The sequence below is a fragment of the Manduca sexta genome, chromosome 20 (assembly GCF_014839805.1).
Source record: "Manduca sexta isolate Smith_Timp_Sample1 chromosome 20, JHU_Msex_v1.0, whole genome shotgun sequence".
Lineage (NCBI taxonomy): Eukaryota > Metazoa > Arthropoda > Insecta > Lepidoptera > Sphingidae > Manduca > Manduca sexta.
The window spans coordinates 1891997-1915129 of record NC_051134.1 but is presented as its reverse complement, the minus strand read 5'-3'; the positions used below and the strand labels follow the sequence as shown (position 1 = coordinate 1915129).

The 23133-nt window shown below is 34.2% G+C and overlaps 2 protein-coding genes across 2 annotated transcripts in view; both read left to right on the top strand.

The window, feature by feature from the left end:
- The first annotated feature begins 1103 nt into the window (after nucleotides 1–1103).
- LOC115445945 lies at nucleotides 1104–2297 on the top strand. The gene has a single exon (XM_030172467.2). It carries the CDS (start codon nucleotides 1437–1439, stop codon nucleotides 2217–2219), a length of 783 nt encoding a protein of 260 aa, XP_030028327.2. The 5' UTR covers nucleotides 1104–1436; the 3' UTR covers nucleotides 2220–2297.
- A 9654-nt stretch (nucleotides 2298–11951) lies between these two features.
- LOC115445954 (desert hedgehog protein B) overlaps nucleotides 11952–23133 on the top strand; it is a 44833-nt gene continuing 33651 nt past the window's right edge. Inside the window, 2 exon segments of the mRNA XM_030172479.2 lie at nucleotides 11952–12471; nucleotides 12473–12820. Of these exon segments, the coding sequence (XP_030028339.2) occupies nucleotides 12325–12471; nucleotides 12473–12820 (495 nt within the window). The 5' untranslated portion in view covers nucleotides 11952–12324.

The window sequence follows — 23133 nt, the reverse complement described above, 5'->3', positions numbered from 1 at the left end:
AAAGAATTTAAATTCACGTCTAGTTAGTGATTAGTTCTCGCAGTTGAAAGAAAAACGTAAAAATAATTAATAATCATGGATATTTCGGCCTTTAAAATTTCGTCATATTAAATTTTAAAGGCCGAAATATCCATGATTATCATAAATTTCGGATAGATAGTTTCAAAAATACAAGTGCCGCGTAGTTTTGTTGGTGATAGAATGATAGCATAACATTGAGGCGGTGCAGATTATACCTTGCAATAGCTCTAAGTTATTTTTTGCATTACTAGAATATAGTACCTATGAAGGATATGCGATTTTCATATAGTCGTGCTTTATCTCATCTCTACATCGCCTAAAGTTGTACAAGTAGATAGGTAAGCCTAAGCCATTGTCGCATATGTACTTACATGTTGTATGTAAAGTTAAATCAAATCAATCACTTATTCAGTAAAACATATTTGTGTAATATAATATAATAATATCAGCCCTGTATTATATACTTGCCCACTGCTGAGCACGGGCCTCCTCTACTACTGAGGGGGATTAGGCCTTAGTCCACCACGCTGGCCTAGTGCGGGTTGATAGACTTCACACACCTTCGAAATTCCTATAGAGAACTTCTCAGATGTGCAGGTTTCCTCAGGATGTTTTCCTTCACCGTTAAAGCGAACGATAAATTCACGAATCATCTTTGTGTACCACACTTATACTTTAAGTAAATAAATAAAATGACTTCTAACTGTATATTTTGAAATGAGTGCCGTCAGAAGTACACACGTTAATGTTACAGACATTATATTCAACTATGAAATTTTTTCCCTTATGAAGTGGAACCCCCGTCACACTATCCTACTAATAATATAATATGTATGTGGTATGTGGAGAATTGGAGATAATAATTATGAGTTTGGAACTAAGATGTGTGGACGTCAAAATTAATATAAAAACTGAATGGATTTGAATTAAATTTCGCTCCTACACCTACAACTTACTTTTTAGCTCTCAAGTAACTATAGGCCTTTCACCCGAACTGCGCTACGCTAAGAGCAAACGGTAATACATTATATTATTGCGTAGTAAAATACCTTTTTTCAAGCCCATAGTGATGGGTTTTACGAAAAAAGTTATAGCCTAAAAAAAGATTTGATTATTGCACTAAACATGTAAATTTTCTTAAATTACAATATATAAGGCGTTCAATGTGGTTCATTGGCTGCCTATGCTTTTTGCTACCCTTTTTTATGGTGTAAAATGAGTTTAATTTAATAAGTAAACATATTAGTTTTTTGTTGTTTATTCTGTTGACATCCACAAGAACTTCATTTGTTTAAGATAAAATTATCACAAACATTGTCATATTTTGATTTTTGGAAATATATATTGGGCGTATAAAAGGTATATAAAGTGTATATTAATAGTACATAATATTCTATACTACAATAGATCTAGTTATGGATCACACAGGAATGGCATCTGGCGACAATAGCGACCGTGTAATATCACCAAGACCTACAGCCGTTGATGCTGCATCAACGCCTGTGCTTACTAACAACGACTCAGTTAAAAGAGAAGATATGGTAGATAATATTAAATGCACCCCTCAGATGATTGAAGACAATGAAACTAAACTGAAAGACAGGATTGCACAGTGTAAGAATATAATAGATTCCCTGAAGCTTGAACTCAATGAAGAAAAGAATAAATTAGAGAAAGAAAGCAAGACATTTGTAAATCCTCTTGAAAACGTAGCTAAATATAATTATCCAGTTCAAGTATATTCTGCAGATATGTTGCAGGCAGATACTTCGTTTTCGTCTAATATGTATAGTGCATGCATAGAGAGCAAACTGAATTGTGATGAAAATCTTATAGAATATGAAAAACAGCTTCAAAAATATCAAAACACACTTAATTTGGCTCAAACTGAAAAGAAAAACGCTATTCGGAAGCAAATGTTAGCAAAAGCTTACAGATTGAAGCTTTTAGAAATAGAGAATCAATGTAACGTTGAATTATTGCGAGTAAAGCAAAGCTTGCAGTGTTTGGAACCCTTAAAAATTATTGCAAATAAATGGAAATCAAATATTGATAATAATCAAGACTACAATAGTTTCGATCTTATTCCTAGATATCCTGAAATAAATGTTAATTCGGGGATCGAAATTAACTCTTTAAAAAATCTGGATACGAAAATTAAGAGGTGTGAAGACTGTATAAAAATTAATCCGCAATAATTTGCCCATGTAAATTTGTTACAGGCTTTCTTAAATGTTTTATAAGGTTAAAATTATTAATATTTTTTTTCTATTATATGTTATGTTTCATTTCCATTGAAATATTATATGTACTTATATAAATATAAATTATACCTAAGTAGGTAAATACACAAAGTTTATAAATTGTATCAATCAAAACAATATTTATCAATCTCTCATATTAATTTGCAAAATTGAAACCGTATTAATACCGAAAAAGGTGTGAAAATCCGATTTCAATAAATCAAAAAGCGAGGAGGACCTCCGTAGTAGACCACACACATGGAGGCACGCGCTTCGAATGCTGGTGACTTTTTATTCTCGCCGCTCGAGGCTCGATCGTGTTCGCTCGGCGCTCGTCGGCTCCCGGTCGTCAGGCTCTCTGACATCACGCGCGTCTGTCTGCGCTTGCGCTGCGCCCGTTCAGTTAGGAACTTGAACTTTATTTTAATAAGATTCCAATTTGTCAATTAGAGGGCATCGCATGAACCGAACTGGTTTGACTCCTTTACACCTTGTATCTTTATGAGTTTCATTTAAAAAGTGCTTTTGAATACGATATTGAAGTGCACATGAAACCCTATGTTTAGTACCGTTCGTTTTTGTTTTATTTTGAGTATCATATTAAATATTTAATTTTGTGATGGACGGTTTGTCGCTTGGCAGGTAATTGATGCAACAAAAAATACTTAGATACTTGAATTAATAAATTATTTATGCAATGGAAACAGTCCATTGGTTGTTTGCAAACACAGTAAAAGACTCATTGCATCTTAAGACTCTAGTAGGAAAGTTTTCGTCTTCAATATGTGTACACGCTGAATTAGTGCCATTTAAGAGCTTGGAATTTTAATGAGAAACCTTTTAGTATCCAAGTAATACATTTAGGTTAAAGTTTTTCCTTTTTAAAGTGTAATTGAACTACGCTTTCTACTTTATGTTAAAGAAAGAAAGTTTCTTTCTTCTTTCTTTTTTCTTTCTCTCTTTATTTTATGTTTTACATATTGGAATAGAAATATATTTTCATATCGAGCATAGACTTGATGGTACATGGATGGATTTACACATACATTCTATTTTTATCTAAGTATAGTAAACCAAGTGATTAATGGTTATCGTTAAGGTGGTAGCTCAAGGTCCATTTTCATACATTTTGTTTCGGCTTTAATCTGGGTAACTAAACAAGTATTGGCAAGTAAAGAATTTAGTGATTAGTTCTCGCAGTTGAAAGAAACGTAAAATAATTAATAATCATGGATATTTCGGCCTTTAAAATTTAATATGACGAAATTTTAAAGGCAGAAATATCCATGATTATTAATTATTTTTACATTTTTCTTCAACTGCGAGAACTAATCACTAACTAGACGTGAATTTAAATTCTTTACTTGCCAATACTTGTTTAGTTACCCAGATTAAAGCCGAAACAAAATGTATGAAAATGGACCTTGAGCTACCACCTTAAGTCTATTGTAAAGACTTTTTGGACAAGCTGTCGGATAAAGGATAAAAATATAGGGCGAGAGGTATTTCAGCTTCCAAAAATATAACTTACCATATGGAACGAAATTGCAAAGTTTTACGTTATTTTTTTTTTGACGCAATGGTACTACTCTTGTTGAAAAAGTTGGTTTATAAAGTAAAAAAGTATGGATTTATAGCGAGATTCTATTTCTCTACTTAGCTCTACTACCATATTAACGTCTTACGTATAGTTTTGCAAAATAAAAAAAAAAATGCTAGTTTACCGTAAAGCCGATAAACTAGTTGAATATACCTATAACATACATTTTGGTGAAACAAAAGTATCGACCCTAGTATCTATCTATAATAATAACACCGCCAGCAATTCTTAGAACTCGTTAACTTTTGTTACACAATGCCTGGAAAAAAAATTACTAAATGGACTAGTATTGTCATTGGACTGGTACATTCTAAAAATTAGATATACATTGAACCTGAATTACCCGCATGCCAACGATACGAAAATATGCAAAGCATTTTGGGTGAGCAAGTTTCGATTCTGCGTTTCTGCAACCTTTAAACTTTCTTTTTTCTTTTTTGGACTTTGGCATTTAAGCGCGTTCCATGTCGTCGAAAGATATCCGCGTAGATAGATTGAAAATATAATATTTAGGTAAATTCGTTAACCTATTCAAGCCTTTGAAATAATCGGAAATAAAAGTACTTAATACGAAGTTTCTTTTTATATTATAGTATGAAATACTATCATATTAAGCTAATTTCAACACGGGACCCCACCATACAGCCATGTTTAACGTAGAGACTCTAGGAAATGTATTTTCTTGTAATATAAACCAACTTTATGAATAAACTATGGAATAAAGAACCAAGCGTCCTTTTTTCAAATTGCAAAATGCTACTAGAATTCGATCCACTAGAACAACATGCAGTCGTTGACGCTCAGGCATAGATAATAATAACATTTGTATTTCTTCTTAAAAATAATTATAGGCAGGTAATCGAATATTTTAATATCATTCAGGTAAATCCTTATTTACGTCTGTAGACAGATATCTCACTTCAACCACAGCGTCGGACGACAAGGCACCCGTGTCTGTAAGCAAGGTCTCGAGAGCTTTATGGAAGAGTAAACAATTTAAAACACTACACACGGGCATATTGGTCCAGCACTCTCCTCCATTAGCCTTCGCCGACACCTTGGTCGGTCCTTTGTCGAAAATAATGTTTGCTTTCTACCAAAGGGAAGTAGTGACGAAGGTGCGGACGCGACACTCGTATACCACTTGGTATAGTTTGCTTTGGCTGCCTTAAAGCGGCCAGTAATCGGCTTGCCGGTGTTTTGTTTATAAGTTGATTTAAGTACGTGTAAAACAAACATAACATTAACGGTGTAATTTTCTACACGCATGAAAATTATGTTTTATGAGTATTGCGGTGTGGGTCAGTTAATAATAATAATATATTTTATGCCCAGCTGAAAGACTGCTTATGTTCCATTTTCTAAGACCGTACCTGATTATATAATAATATAATAAAATAATAAAAATGTTTATTGTAACACTTCCGAAATTTACAAAGTCTTGGAACCTTGGCATCTGAACTAGGGTATCCTGTGTCTCAGATGCCGAGATTTTATAGAATAAGGTGCTACTCATGAAGGGCTACATATTACAGCTAATATATTGAGCCATTAAACAATTGGAAAAAAAAAAAAATAATAACAAAAATAAATAAAAAGAATACAAAATACACTTAAAATTAAAAAGAGACACATGATAATAGCATAAAATAATAATTGAGTTATGTTTAACATGGCTGTTCATTGTCTAATAGATATATGTATGTATTACCTAGTTTATTGCTAATGTGTGTGAACGTGTGGCTGTACTTGTGTTGGTGTGTGTGTGTGTTTGTATGTGGGGTGTCACGATTTGTGTGTGAGCGTTATAATAAGATTTTCTAACTGGTCGTAATCGTAATTTCCTAGCCAGTCAATAAAAATCTTTTTTGCTTCATAGTTACTCAGTTTTGTAATATTTTTGGTCTTAAATATTATATTGTATAGTTTTGGAGCTAGGTAATTAAAATGCTTTTTGGCTAACGAAAGGCGCACACGTGGTATTGGCCAACTTTGTATTCTTTTGTTTACTGGTATTGGTAAACTGGGAACTATGATTTGGTGATACCGTCGCAAGCATTCAAGAATGAAAAGTTTTCTGACACTCAGAACCTGGGATTTTTCGAATACCAAATCCGTCCTTGTTCTAAAGGGTAAAAATAGGAGTACTTTGAGAACGGCTCGCTGTGCACGTTCGATTTCTAACATGTATGTTTTCCCAGCACCACCCCATGAACATATGCCATAACTTAAAACGCTTTGACATAAGGCTTTATACACTTGTATTAAGAGCTCGTGGTTAGCAACATATCTCAAAGTTTTGAAAATGTATATAAGCTTCCGTATTTTGTTGGCTATGATCGATATATGACTAGCCCACTGCAGATTTTCGTCGATTGTAACTCCCAGATATTTCGTGGAATACGATTTTCCTATCGTTGGGCAATTACATATTTTTGGATAAACGGGGTTACGATTGCATGGGAACGTGTGTATTGTGAGTTTGAAACCAGTTTTAGGATGTGCTGTTTTATTTGCACTGAAGCACAGTAGTTTGGTCTTAGCAGTGTTCAACGCCAGTAGATTGTCCTCTAGCCAAGCAGTGACTTTAGCCAGTCCCTCTTCACAGGCTGTTGATATTTTCTTCCAGGAGTTTTCGCTGAATAAGATAACTGTGTCGTCCGCAAACATTGATATATCAGCATTTCTAATTTTTACGTCACAGAGCTCGTTAATGTATACAAGAAAAAGCGTAGGGCCCAGTGCGCTACCCTGTGGAATTCCATAATTATGAAAATAAACCAAACAAAAGTATAACATAAACTTCCAAAACAATGATTCCTGGTACAGCATATGGTTGGTTCTAATATCTAATATCTAGCCATAAGTTTTGCGTATTAAATTAGCGCTATTGGATTTTCCACTTTCGCGTGCGTCATCTTCATAATTCGCGAATGAATACAAATACGTTTCTTGGTTTTTCGAGTATAAGTACGGCCACGAACTCTTTTGATTGTACACTAAAGACCAATCATATTAAAATAAAAAAAACTAGCTAGTATGAAAATTGTGACCGGATAAATTTCATTCAAGGAAGTTAGGTATATTATTAGTTTATTTGCACATATAGGCGCATAATTTTATACGGCTCAGAATATATTATGTATGTATTTTTCTGCTTTAATCTGACTTCTTCGTGGAATTCAGCTCGCATAATCTAACATTCGAGTACAGCTCAAACTCCAAATCGGACGTTTCTTTACACTATGATCGACACCTATGTAGTAAATACATTATAATATTGTAAGTACCTGTAATCATTTTAGCGTACTAATAAAAAAATGCCGTTCAAACAAAAAGCCATCAACCTATAGATATTAAGCATTTGTGCATTATAATCTATTGTGAATGGACGTAGATGTGATATAGTTTTTGAATTATGGATCTACTATATTTTGATAAGTCAGTCCTTTAACTTTTGTCAATGAATGCGGTTAAAACTGTACAAGCAACAATAGTTAAGTTTTATTGGGGTAGTTTATTGTGTGTGAACGTAGTCTTTGTGTTGGTCAGACTCTACTATCGACCATGGCGCCGGTACTGATGTAGGTAGGTGGGTAATGATAATCGCGCAATAAACTTTTCTTATTGCTCCGTCGTGCGACTTCCTTTTGTTTATAATATATCATAATTTGTTGCGTAGTAAACAGCTAAGAGTATAATTTTGAATGACATTTACGCTACGTTCCCAAATATGGTTAAACTTATTTTTCCATTCAACAAAATTACCTGCACACTGACGAAGTCAAATATTTTTGTTATTCCTAAAGAATTTGTGCAAATCTATATACATTCAAAAAGACAAATAATGCACAGAGTTCGTCCTAACCTGTCTTAAAGTAAACACGGAAATGAGTTATCGCGAAGTGTTATCAGTCAGCGGTTCGCAAAGCTTTGTGCGTTTGGTGCGAGCACGTCGTGTTCGCACCCTTTTCTAAAATACACCTCACTTTATCCAATTCACATGAATCCCTTCTGACTAATAACGATAAGAAAGTGTGAACACGTAAGCCCATTTTATGTTCTCCTATTCTTTTTACATTATTGCATATTATTATTGTAAAATTAACTTTTGAAAATATTTTTATAGCACTATTGAAAATGAAGTACGTATAGAACATATTTTTCAAAGAGAATAATACAATGTGCATATAATTATAATAACAACTTGTTATTTTGTTGTGTTTAGTATATTACATTTTCATAGGTGCGTATATATCCGGTGTGATTAAATTTTATTTAAATGAAACACTTAATCGTCGTGTAATCTGTGAATGTGAGATATTTAGGATAACTTCATATTTCATACTTTAATTCCTATGTTTTCATTCAATATAAATAGTATAATATCGAAGTTACGTAATATTATGATTGTTTCATCATCCATACCGCGAAAAAATACCACGAAAAGAAAAAACATGCTTTAAACACATTTCTAAATATTCACATTAAACATAACATTGTCACCTTGAGTATTTCAGCTTACAAATATGAAATAATTTATTATTGTTATGAATAATTGTATGTGTTTAGAAGACCTTTTTAAAGGTTTTACTTTTTGTGTGGTATCTGAGTGAAGTTATAAAATGATGTTTTTCTTTATAATGTTGTTTGTGTAGTATTTTTCATATCAATTGTTTTCTCTATTATGCAAGTGATTTAGTTCACGATGTACAATAATACCTACGTGTAAAAAATCACACTTAAAATATTCTTTACCTATATTAAAATATAAAAAAAGGCATTAAATGTTCCTCGATTTATTTTCTATCTATGTGGTAACTTCCGCTCAGTTATAGTAAACTACATATTTATTAAGGTCTCTATTATTTTATACACGCTTTGATTATGATTTAATACACGAACAATGTTAGATATGCCTATTAATTCAACCCGATAGCTGTGGTATATCCCTTCGATCAAATAGGTAGTCTCATATTTTTTATAGATACCTACGTGTATATTTCAAGCATTACCTACTCGAATGTGTCATAAACAAATATAAAGGAGTCGTATAACATATGACATAGTCAGTACTCGTGCTCGACGCACTCCTCCAAGTTATTGTGCTGATTTAGTTAGAGAAATTGCTTTCCAACTGTGCCGTCGTGACATCTAACTTCGACAATATAAGCAAGAAGTTTTATGACATTGTTAAACTACAACATTAATTTAATATATACTGTGTGTATTTGATATTGATCTATGTTTGGAGACCTTAATTTAGTCGACATTGTCCTTTTTTATGTTTTAAGTAGTTATTCATGTTCAAGGTTGTAACAAGGAGGAGAAGGGAAAGGGTTTTGCGATGTTCTTAATTTGTTTATTCATACTGATATGTAAGTCGGAATGGCCTCCCAAACAAGTGTTTAACTTCTAAATGCGTCTCGTCAAGATTATGGTGCTGAATTATACTTTGTTTACTAAAAAATAATTACTGTGACGTTATTTCAATCCAACGTGAGTATATAAAATATTTCTTGTCTTTAAGTAATAACTTTATGATGCAGGTTCAAACAAAGGGTCATAAATATTATTGATTATCGAGTACTAACTATAGTTCATTTACGAAACAACTATGTGGACAATAGCAATAACATCCTTTGCTCACGAATTACCAAGTGCAGCTCTAATTAACATTGTGGTTCACCACATTATAAATTCGCAGTTTATTGGCAACACTGGTGTAAAATTTGCTTGTGTATTTTCACAAGGTTTTTCCGTCGGTTAAAGAATAGTACAAATAACAATTTTAGCAAAGCGTTCAGGGAAGTTTGAAACTTTGTTTATTAAAATCATTGTTTGTTCTCTCGTGGCAATAACTCATAGAGGATTTTAAATATTATACAAGGGTGAATTCATATTTCAACTTGAATTTACATCATAAAATTAAGTCAGTTATAAGTTGAGTTTCAGTTTTGTAAGTAGGGGAAATTGAATGAATTAGCATTTATTTAAGGGATATTTTTAACTGATCAGAATTTTATATTAAATCAGCACATTATATTATCGCTCATATTATTTAACCAAAATAGGAAAGTTACAATATCAACGTATATAAAAATACAAATAGCAATAATAAACTCTATAGATCCCCATAGCGTAAATTAGGATGCACCAATTTGAGTTTTAATTCAAATATGAAATGTCAGTTACAATATTGATTAAAATTTATTGATAACTAGTCTGTGAACATAGTTTGAATATGATTACAACAATATTAAAAAAACGACCTCGAATTCAATATCATTGCATAAAGTTTCAAAAGTTTCCTCCGTAAAAGCTTTCGAAAGCACTTAGGCTTTGCTCAAACCTAGGCATCGTCACCTCAAATATACATAATAAGGGTGTTCATGGACGTCAGTGAACGTTTACTACTTATTAGTCGATCGATTTGTAAGCTTGACTTTTTCTATTCTCAAGTACCTAAATTTTGTCGCTTTTTGTACTGTTTTAAAGTAAAGATAGCCAAAATCCGGAAAAACCAAGTTCGCGATGGCCCTAGATCTCGTGATGTAGCAATACATAGACAATTAGGAAAAATAACATTAGACGTAGTGTTTGCTTAAAAAATTGGAATTGTCGTACGTACATGGACGTACGACGTATTTTTCATGATGACGAGATAAATCATTTAACCCTGTTGTGGGCAGTACAACAAAACTTCCTTAGTATAAATTTTAATTGAAGAGTTAAAAAGTGAATTGTTTAAAAAGGTCTATTGAATGTAGTTTTAAAACGGGATTTGCAGAGTTAATCTTATGGCGGGACTTTATCCGGACTTTTTAGCAGTAAAGTTTACGAAATGACTTAAAACTTCGTTTATTTGTGAATATAAAAAGTGTGCTGATAGGTGATTATAAATTATCGTCGAGAAATGAGTATCCAGTTTCCAGTTAAATAGCTTTGTTTTATTGGAAATAGTTAGATATTTTTTTATATATGTATGTAATAATTTCATTACGTTTAAAAGTAATAAAAAAACAGTAGTTTTTTCACATTACAATTTCATAAATAACATAAACGTCCACAGTTTTAACAAGATTTATTTGCGCATAATATTATGATTAACTTACTTAATCTCCATATTGTAAGGAGTGTTAGAAAATCGTTATAGGATATAAAATTTATTAGCGCAACACGTGTCATAATAATATAAGAATATAGGTAATGTTCTCCATTGATGAGTCTGTTATGAATGACTATTCTTCTGCTGCGGGAGATTTCTAAAATGTACCGTTAGGTACTCGTTTGAAATATAAATATTTGAATACAATTAAATTCATTTAGCGTTAAATTAAATATGCGCTATTGTAAATATTTTGCCGTCGCCACCGAGAGGGTTAAGTTTTTACGTCTGGTTTTCTGTACATTTAACGGGTTTTTAAAATTGCTGATGTCCAACTTACATACTTTTTTAAAATATAAAATTGTAATACCATTCCATTAATATGAACCGCACTTTTTTTCCGGCGTCTATTTGTTTTTGGGAAAACATGAGAAAATATGTGTACGTATCTATACTTATTTATTAATGGTGTAATTGTCTTCGAAAACATGTTGGAACTTAAAAACGGACATTTACAATGCATAAAAAATTTATATTAAGTATAAGTGTACCTTTACACATTTTGTTCAAGTTTACATTTTATATATTTGAGGAACGCATTTATTTGATCGACATACTAACAGTAGTTCCTAATACTCGCTAAAATATTACAGTACATTTTTTATGTATTACTTAAGGCGATACCTCAAGGTCCATTTTCATACATTTTCTTTTACCTTTAATCGGGGTAACTAAACAAGTATTGGCAAGTAAAGAATTTAAATTCACGTCTAGTTAGTGTATTATATAAATTTAATATGACGAAATTTTAAAGGCCGAAATATCCATGATTATTAATTATTTTTACGTTTTTCTTTCAACTGCGAGAACTAATCACTAACTAGACGTGAATTTAAATTCTTTACTTGCCAATACTTGTTTAGTTACCCAGATTAAAGGTGAAACAAAATGTATGAAAATGGACCTTGAGGTATCGCCTTAAGTTCATTCGTTAACTCGCTGTGTCAAAGTTCTGGTTAATTGGCAAGCTTCGTCTCCTTTTCGCCTGTTTTGGATGAATATTCGTATTTTTTTTTTTTATTAAGCTTATATTGTAGAATTAGCGGTCATTTTGCTGTTTTAGAAATAATCAGGTATTTATGAATACGGCAAATAATTTAGGCATTTATGTCTTTATGATTATTAATATTATATAGAAGTACAATTAAAATATTTTTAAAATAAGTATTGTGGGTAGACTAAAATATTTTTTATATTTAAGACGTACGGTGTTAGATTTCCAATATAGTTTAGGTGCTTATAGGGAATGGAGTAAGCACGGAATTGGTGGGTTTTTCCAGTGAAGTGAATGTATGACGCGTATTGGTGAGCACGCGGAGTGCGAGATGCGAGGTGGTGGCGGTCCCAACGTAACGTCCGTGGCGGGCCGGCGGGCGGTAAGCAAGGGATGCAATCTCGGGTTCAGTGGTGGACGGACGATCGCATCGGGCTGCGGCAGCCGGCTCTCAGTGTCGCTCAGATCGCGACGCGCGGTGGTCGTGCGTCGAGCGCGTGTGGAGTGATGTCTGCGAGATGAGGCTGTCGCTGGTGCTTCTGTGGCTGGGCGCGGCGGCGGCGTGCGGCCCGGGCCGTGGGTTCAACCGCCGCCACGGACCGCGCCGCATCACCCCCCTCGTCTTCGGTCAGCACGATCCGAACACTAGTGAGAACAAAATGACCGCCAGTGGCCCTCCTGAGGGCCGCATCTCCAGAGACGACGAGAGATTCAAAGACTTAGTGCCCAATTACAACCCGGACATCGACTTTAGGGACGATGAGGGCACGGGCGCCGATCGGCTCATGACTCAGGTGAGTTTCAGCTGAATTTCAGTAAATTTTTCTTTCGCGCCCTAAAGTAATTTTCACGTTGAAGTGCAGCTGTTCTTAGGGTTATGGAGTATTTGGGTTTGCGATGTTTAATGAGTGGTGCAATAATATTATGATGCGACCCGTTATAGTCGCTGGACGTTTCTCGCTAAACAATGGATTTCATGAAGCGTCCGCTGTTTTGAAAACATCTCCCGGCGCGCGGACATGACAATCGCCGGTGTAAACATTACACCAGTGGAACAATGGGAACAAATTGCGGGCGTTACGGTAGCTTCGTAGCGAGTATTCCGATTGTAGTTCTGCAATTACGCAGGCTTTGTCAACAAATATTTTGGCTCTGTGACTAATGGATGAATGATGAATTCTTTTAAATATTGATGCCATTCCCGGTAAATATATGGCCGTCGTAAAAGTTGGTGTCCAGGATATTCAGCACAACGCGTTATCATTCACCACGCTTTGTGTCACAATAAGCATACAATACGAAAAAAATACCTTTGAGAATGCAAAGCTTGTTCTTCTATCGCTTAGTTATTTAACCAGTAGTATCTATTTATTTATTGTACTTATTAATGTATGTAGGAAGTTTAAAGTATTTTATATATTTTTTTCTGCCATGTATTGAAGAAAATTACTACATAAATTATAATAATTGCACTTATTTACCTTTATAAATTCGCCATAAAATACATCAACAAAATATATTATTGTATTTAATCTACGACTATAATGTTATATAGGTATGTTAGTATTCATACTGTATCAGTTCTTGTATCAATAATGTTTACATAGGTTCAAATATATTGAATATTTAAAAAATATATGCATACCGTTATCGCCGTAATGGTCTAGTGACAACATTATGCTTTGGGTTCCCAGGTTCACGTAGGGAATGCGCTTACATTTCCTCCGGCACTGTGGATGTTAAGGGACGATAGTGTTCTTTTACCGTCGGGAAAAATATTTTATTAAAAACCACAAGTGCCTTAGGGGTTAGGCATTTCGTTAAGTATAGATATAACTCCTTATTACAACTTCAGAGAAAGAAATCCTTCGAAACTTGCAATGAAAAACGATCTTAGGCTTGAACCTAGAACCGCACATTTTACAAGTTAGTATATTCGTGCCACCAAACCCTTTCGATGTTGTAATGATCCTTAAGAAAACATACATAATAAACTGATACGTACCTCTTAAAACATAAGTACGAACGCTAAACCACGCATATAAATTATAATCGTTCTTGTGCGTATGTAGGTACACAAATATTGTCTACAAGAGACGTGTTTAGTTAAGTAATCAAATTTCGCGGTCAGCACAAATGTAAATAATGGACCGCGAGTACCATAAAAACCGAATGAGTCGCGTCGTCAACTTCAGGCAGACAAAAACTAGGAAAAATAAAACATTGTGGCGACATACATGCTGTTTATAGCAGTGATATAATCAAATTATTAATTATTCGCTTATATAAACCCCAAAAAGTTAGGCAGGGGCGTAACTTCTGCACTGGAATTCGCTGACATGAGTAAATTATTCGCATATGTAAGCGATTGAATATCAATATAAATTTCGAACCGACGCAGATTAGACGCAATTTTCTGAATCGAAAAACGTCCATAATTTGTTATCCGACTTGGGAATCCAATTCATATCCTCAAGGTTCATAGCCCTGAGACACTGTTAATAGACAATGATGAAATAAATTCCTAGCGGTTATGTACGTAATATTCATTATATGTTTAAATTATTATAGTTAATGCAATAAATATTGACCGAATACTCAATTCTGTTCATTAGCTTGTCAGCATATAGACTGACGTATATATAACCTCTCAATGTATTATAGATGTTATGACTTTATTGGTATGAACTGAACAAAATTATGATTTTAAAATAACCTTACATTTAGTAAATTATGAAAAACAGTATCCACCTACGCTAGTGCGAAACTAGTTCATCTGCGTTACGCTGGCCTTGTTTCCATCTTAGCATGGTGTAGGGGGCTCTCGATTTAAAGGATAAATCCTATGTGGCAACTTACTTGTTTCTGTTCTAATCATAAACTCACAATTATAAAGAATATTTATTATCTAGCGTTCGACCCCAGGACTTATAGCATAAATCACTGTCAATCGGAATTTAATGAACGAGTATCTTTTTTAAAGGAAAAATTTGTATTGCATGATTTACAAAATAGCTAAGAATAATTCTAACTTACATGTAGATATGGGTCTCCTGACCGATGTTACTGGAGCTTTTATGCAGCTGTGACATGTATTTATCTCTTATAAAAATATGTCGATATACTTAGGGATGTATCTACACGATTTGATTAGATGTATCAGTTTCTATAAAAGGGGACATGCAATTAACTTTATTCGTACATGATAGGCTTCATTTTTAACCCCCGACGGAGAGGGGTGTTATATGTGTAAGGTGTATGTGTGTTTTTGTGTATCTGTGTATATCTGTGGGCTCGTAGCCTTCAAAATGGACCGATTTTGATGCGGTTTCTTTTGTTTGAGACTGAAGTGATCAAGATAGTTTTCAGCTATAATTTATGAAGATCTGTCCAAGCATTTGAAGATCATCAACTCATTCCCTACTTTCACAGGTCCGAATCATTTTAAATTTAGTGTACTGTTACTTCAGTGGCATTTCCAAAACATGGCAAGCTCGAACTTATACTGTAGCATGATGTAGTTTCCGGAATACCCAACCCCTCAGGAACTTATAACAGATATAGAGTATTGGGCTCATAAGAATGGTCTCTATGAGTAAGTGTTAGACGGATGTTGATAGAGGGCTGAAAGTAGAAAAAATAGAACCGACCTTATTTAAAACGAGTAAAATAAAAAAATTATACATGCCCCCGACACGAAAAATAACATCTAAGAAGCAAATTTAAAGAGGGTGTTTTATGATCCTTAAACTTTATTTGTATATAAGTACCTAGTAATATTTAGAACCAAGCGTTTTCGCGTCGGAGTAGCGAATCACGGTCCGGGGACATGAAAATATATCTTTAGGGGTCCTCCAACTCGACGACTATTGGATCAAAAAATACTAGGTATTAATACTGGTGAAGTTACAAGGATAAAGAAACATATTTTATTTATTTCCTTTTTAGAAGTATTTTTGTGTCGGAGGTTATTTAATGATATTATGTCAGTCAGTTTACTCTTACATCTTCCGTGTAATTTACGTTCCATATTTATGTCCTACTCATGAATCATTTTCACTTGTCATCGTGAAAAGTAATATCAAAATATTTGTTTGCAATAGCCATAAAATGTACAATGATGGGCAAAAAGTTTCAGCCTTCAGTAGTCGACCTCGCTCTAATGGGTCGTCAAACACAAGCGAGTGTTGACAAACAAACAAGGCGTCGTTGGCTGTTCGTATTTTCCGGGCCTCGATTCACTAACGTTCGACATTTGCTTTAATATAGATTAATATAGCGGCACCTTTTCTTTCGTTCCTAACAGTATTAAAGGTAGACATAGGCGTTGTCCGTCAGTGACATTAATATCGAAAGCTTGGGAATCTAATCCACGATGTAGGTCAGTTTGTAACACGATACTCTTCTGTAATAAGTCAATCACTCACCTATTGATTTACCGAGATGTTTGCAGGGTGTGATGATATTACGATGGTCATTTTCTTAATGAATTAAAATACACAGTATGTATGTTCATTGAGGTCATTTATGTTTATCGGCAGCATTTAATATGCGTAAGCGGCCTAAATATTGTTTGTAAATTTAGGTAGATTTAATTTTCCTGGTATACACCATTTGTCTAATATTAGTATGACGAACGAAATTGTAGATAATCACAGTCTCAGAAAACCCATACCTACTTTGACTGTTCCTTCCTCCTTAAAGGTCGTCACCTCACGCATTATTCGTCACGTAGTCCGCGTGTTCATTTACGATGGTGCTAATATGTAAGGTATACCTTTAGATATCCCAATTATTGCATGACATAATATTTGAAGTAATTTTTTCTACTTCAATAGTAGTAATTGGAAGTCCATCCTCAACGAACATTCGTATAATATTAATTAATGGCCTAGAGCGACACAACTTCTTTCAATGAAGATGCAATAAAAGTTATAAGGTTATTCAGGTCAGTGGGCGCCAATATTTTGCCCATAAGTCAAGACAATCGTGCTTCCCGACACCCTAAATAGGTCAGTGTTGTTAGCTATAGGTTTATAATTCCTGTGTATAATGATTAAATATCTATATTGATAGATATTATATATTTGTGCTTGATACTAATCGTAACTAAACACGTGTTTAGATATGAATATAGATATCACGTTTATTAACACATAAGTATCGGCATCGGTAAGACAAGAACCACATTTGCATAGTAAACGTCTTGCTGAAATCAAATGTGACATGTTTATTGGAGCTGCTATTTCTGATTCATCAGGTTGAGGCAATGTCAATCGATTGTTGTCAGGACGTACGGAGTCAACTTGATTTAATGCTCAAGACAAGGTGTTTATACCTCCAAACTCAAACAATACTGTTTCGCGTTATTGTGAATTGCGATCACATTTCATATCGCGTCAACCTAAATCCTGAAATAGTGGTCGCATGTTCAAGGATGCTATTGTTTGGCAAGTTATTCGTAAATAATGACTCAAGTGGTCGAGCGTACAGCAAATATTTTAATGAGTGTATGTATGTACATTTGCGTGGAATCCAGTTATGTGCAGATAATAATCGGTCCGAAGACTATACGGACAAACGGTGCGTGTGTGCGCGTGTCCGTGTGGAAGAAAGGCTCGGCCCGGCCGGCGCGAATCCGCCGTCGGTGATGTTATGTGCTCGCCGCGGGCAGCACATAGCCAGAGCCGAGCCGAGCAGCCTTGCTTGCATTCGTAAAAATCTCCAAACCGGTTCGATGCGCCACCATTACTTTCTTTCTGCTTCCAACGAGCCTCCCATTTAACGCGGGCCCACTTTTTATCAGGAATCGGTATCTCCGTCTAATAATATTATTTATTACTCATAAATAAAAAGCAATATAAGCGAAGTTACGAGAAGCGCGTATGTTAAACGTCAGATACGTCACAGATTCTTGCTATGTTCTTTCGGTCGCGGCTTGCACGCACCGCGTCGCGGTCGGCTGTTGCGTTGCGCAACGTGCGCAGTGACATCTCGAGATTTATTCAGTCTCAACTAGCTTGTAATCTTTATTTACAAACAATTGCTTGCATTTACATTACTTGTTGGGTAAAATATGAAATGAGAAATTGTAAATGCAGTTCGCATTGCTACAATGTAGCCACTTGTCTGTCATCGTCATCGGAAAGCAGCTGTCTAAGCTAATTCACTTTCAATACTATGTCTAAACACATTTCAAAGTCAGTTACCGTTTCTACGCGAAAATATTGCACATTATTTAAGGCAAAACAATTTTTCAATAGAGTCTAAGGCTAGATGTTCAAACCGCAGAATAGGTGTGCGACCGCACTGGCAGCTCTTTACTGATTCCATTTGAAATTACTTACGAGTTTATGTAGGTTTTTATTTAATATTTTATATCCACGGACGCGAATAAGGCTGCAGAGCGAGAGGGGATGCGGTGGACATGCGGGGGTTGAGGGACATAAATATCTCGGTGATTTATGGGCGAGGCGGTCGCGGGATAGGTCAGCATTATTCAATTTCGTATTTGAGGCTCGGGTTACAATGAGCTTTTACTGCGGTGCGCGCGCGCAGATAGCGTGGCAATCGCGACCGACGGGCTCACTTTTGTTATCAGCCTTTTAAGTCCTATTATTGTAATCCTGAGATTAGTTGTTGCTTTATCATTAGCTTAAGCACAAACATTGTAAATAAAACGTCTTTCCTGGGTGACGAAAGGGTATCCAAACTACCTTCAAATCATGACACAAACGAGTATGTAGGTCTACCTAAGTAGAAAATCAAATAAACATTTTATAAACGATGGTATCACTTTAAAGTCACTTAATTATCGATTGTTAATATTTAATTTAATTTCATTGCCTGATACGCTAAAGTGGTTTAATTTGTTAGCAGCAAAGACACCGCCGGCCAAATTAGATACTTTTCGGCTTATTAGCGCAGGATAAAAAACGGAACGAGGCCCGATCGCTTTGTGAATAATTGACCATAATCAAATTAATCCTAAAATTCTACGGTGGGTTTACAACGTTGTAAAATGTTATAAAGACCTCCTGACAGCCTCGCCTTTTCATTAACGTAACTCAGTATATGTATATAAATAATTAATATGAATCATGTTACCGTAAAGGTTTTTTTGTTGAATAGAATCACAATAATTATTAGGGTATAAATTATTTATAATTGTGTAGGTACTTCTTGTATACCATTTATTTATCAATAATACAATAATTTATCATTAATTAATACTTACAGTCATACTTACCTACCGTCTTAATAATTATTGTTTCAAACTGTTGCAATCACTATTCTTAATTACTATACTTGTTGTAGTCACTTTTTAGTGTTTAATTTTAAACAATAAAATACACATTTCTCAGATACAGTTCGGCTTCATATTTTAGTTTATAGAAATATGATAAAAACAATCAAATAGTTTTATCCTTGTATATGACATAGATAAGTTGGTAGCAGTACACGTAATAACACATATATGTAGCTCGCAATTATCAGAATTTGATCACTGTGCGAGTACCTATGTGTATCGTACATCAATCAGTAAAGCGGCTAATAAATAAATGAAAAGGGTACCTCTGGGTTCGTTCTCGACTGTTCGGAGCTAACAGTATAATTGGAATAAGAGCCTAACGATGTCATTCCTTTTGATTTCAAAGAAACATGCAAATATTTTTGTTTGAAAATATGAGAAACGAGAATTTGTCGGAATCAATAAGGCAGAACTGTTCAGAGACTAGACTACTAGACTTTTTTATATCCATTCTTCGGTTTATGTATGATTGACTGACAAACCTCAATTTTTTTTATTAATTTCCGCATTAATAGTGTACTAAAGTAGCATTTTACTAGTACCTATAATATATGAATGAAATATTAATGTTTCAAAGTATAGAAGTTACATCAAATAATTCCTCATAGATGAACATTAATGAGAAGTCTGAATGCAATAAACGGTGAAAGGCTGGAGCAAGCATTACTAATGATGTAATACCAATTACAACTCTATTTCGCTAAGAGGTAATTCTCGATTGAGTAAAATATTTTTTACATGTTCAGTTAAATTAGTACATGTTGACCGCATATTAATATTTTATGGACGATGCTATCTGCGTTCATGATTTATTTATAAACAGTCCTACATTTAACATTATACACTTTTCAAACATCGCAAATACCTCAAATCCGAGGTTAATGTATAAGTGTTTGGTTTGAGATGAATATTATGTCTTCTATTTAATATATTTTACGAAATTTATTCTTTGAGTTAAATTTTATGAGTTTTTTTAGTCAGTTATAGTGTGATGTAGTGAAGAAATATTTAATTTATTCATAACTAATGTTAGTAGGAAGGTCTATCCAGGCGAATATTTTGGGTTCGAGCTCAGGGCGCACAACAGGATTTTTGAATCTGTAATGGAAAATTGTTACATGTAATATTAACTAGGTGTTGCTCGCGGCTTCGCCTAAGTTAAAGGTCTTAACCGCTACAAAAAAACTCTAAATGATTGTAGCGATCCGTAGCGCCACCTGCACGATGCTAGCGTCATCTACTTCAAACACAAATCAAAAATTCAAATATATACTACGGAAGTATATCACCAGAATAAAACGTAACCTATATGTTAATCCAGGACATAGTCCATCCGTATGCCTAATTTCATCCAAATACGTTCAGCGATTGCTGCGTTTACTTCTAACAAACATTCACATATTTTCAAAAATATTCTCATTTATAGTATTAATAAAAAGTAAGATAAAATGATATAATTAGTATTTACTATTGAAGGTTATATATACTTATACTGTGTTAGGGCGTGGCATTAAAATCTCTTTACGCTAACTTTTCTCTGCATCTGATAGCATTTATCACAATAAAATGTTATTCAAAAGAAGCACCTGTCCCAAGGGAAAATAAATATAAGTGCACTCCTTCCTCCCACCACCTCAGCGACGGTAAATTATTCTTATCGTCGCAAAGTACTCGCATCGCAAAAAATGAAACATTCGTTAAATTTTAGTGGAAATATATATTTATTTTTAACATAGTTATATGAAAACATGAAGATTATAGAATATTTCTGTTTGGTTTCGACTGTATAGCAGTCACCACTCCGTAATTCACCGTAATGTGAAAATTGTCTACATAGTTGGTTCCAAAAGTATTCCGTTTCTGGCCTAGCTGCTAAAAATCCAGTAAGCTAGGCTGACATGACTCTGGTGACTGTTCAGAAATAATAAATTTATCGTTGATTGACTTTTGTACTTGGACTACTATTTGTTATTAGGGGCGATGTAGTCAAGATACCTTTAAAGATAAAACAAAACGGATCTCTAACATAAAGACAAAGTAAAATCTTTAAAAGTATTAGTTTAAAATAATACGTGGTTCTATTGTATGATATCCAGTCATTTGTAATTTAAGTAAGATATGTAAAAGTAAATATGTAATCGTCAATAAGCAAGGCAAGACATCACGTGCAAAAGCTTGGATGTTCATTTATGTAAAGGCCGTTTCACACCAAACTATGACTGAGGTTTATTTCATTTTAATTGCTATGTACATAAGTCAGCAGTATTTGTGTTTCGAAAGATTAATTCATTATTCTTTAAATATGATGATTTGTCGCATTTTGAATATTTAGATGTGCAACGAGGTTAATATGTTACCTTATGTACGTAAATATAGTGAGTAAAGTGTGTTATTCAACGAAATTGAATTTTAATTCAAAGCTTCATAAAGGATATTTTTAATCATACTATTAGTCATATTTGAACTTTACACACAAAAAACATGTTGATATTGTATGACTAAGATATACTTAAACATATAATCATAGTTTTTGTTCATGTTTAGTTGCGTCTGTTATTATTAAATAGCTTTAAGCTCGTTCGCTCATACGGATAAGCTCGTAACGTTTGCAAGTTTAACTGAAGAACACTTGTTCAAATACACGCCAAACTGTTCAAGTGATAGGTCTTTGAACCGCGCTCGTGTTTGCGGTTTGTTTTATATAGTTGCTTCTTAAGGTGGCGATAAATTAACGATTTGCATTTCTCTTACAAATGTAAACAGTCGTGATACATGTAAACACAAGTGTGCTAGTACCTTCTACACGTGTTCTATTCGACTCGCGGCTGTAGGAAGTACACATTAACAGATCCTTCTTGGAACATAAACAATAACCGATAGTGTATCATTTTTACACATTCGGCCTAATTAATTACAGCGCAATTTTTTTTTAAATTCTGAATAATGTTTTATAATCTGCATGTTGACAGGCTCTATAAAAAACTAATGACTCATATTGGTTAACAACTTTATAAATATTTGTCAGATGGAGACATTATTTGATGAAGCATTGACTCGTGAATATCGAAAGTGCTAGCATGCAATATCAATTGAATTAACGGCTCTATGAATTGTTTAATATTACATGCAAATTAGACATTTTGAGCGCAGATTATGGACATGGGCAAAGTATACGTGTAATATTAGTATTAGGACTCACTGCCGTTCCAACTTACAATGAAAGACTTTTTATGAGGTATTAGTACTAGTCAACGGTGTGAAATATTACCTACCTCATTAAAATATACTTCTTACTAACTACCCCGGTGGCACATTTGTATACGACTCCAGTGCTAAGGTCTCGAATTCAGTCCTCGGGTCGAGCAGTGATATTAGGTTTTTCTATTCAGGATCAGCCCTGAGTGTCTAATTTATGCTCAATATGGCGATAGGCTCGCACCCTATCACATCATGGGAGGGAATACGCACGGCGAAAAGTGGATGCACCGGTTGCACTTCTGCCTACCCATTCGGGGATAAAAGGCGTGAGTATCTCTCTGTGTTCATTTTATTAAAAAATATAATGTATCCTTTATTAAGTCCGTCATTAGATAGAGCCAGATAAATGTGAAACTGTTATCTTGGTGCAGATGTAAACACTAACATACTGTCGCAATTTTCCGTGAGTCAAGCGGATTAATAAGCATTTTACTCGTTCCTGCCGTTACTGATTGGCTCTTTGCTTACTAATTGGCTTTTAGTCTCGGATATATTACATATTAGTGAGGGAATTACACTGCGCTGTAGTTTGATATT

Coding starts and splice junctions, on each gene's coding strand:
- LOC115445945 (XM_030172467.2), top strand. CDS start 1,437: ATGGATCACACAGGAATGGCATCTGGCGACAATAGCGACCGTGTAATA.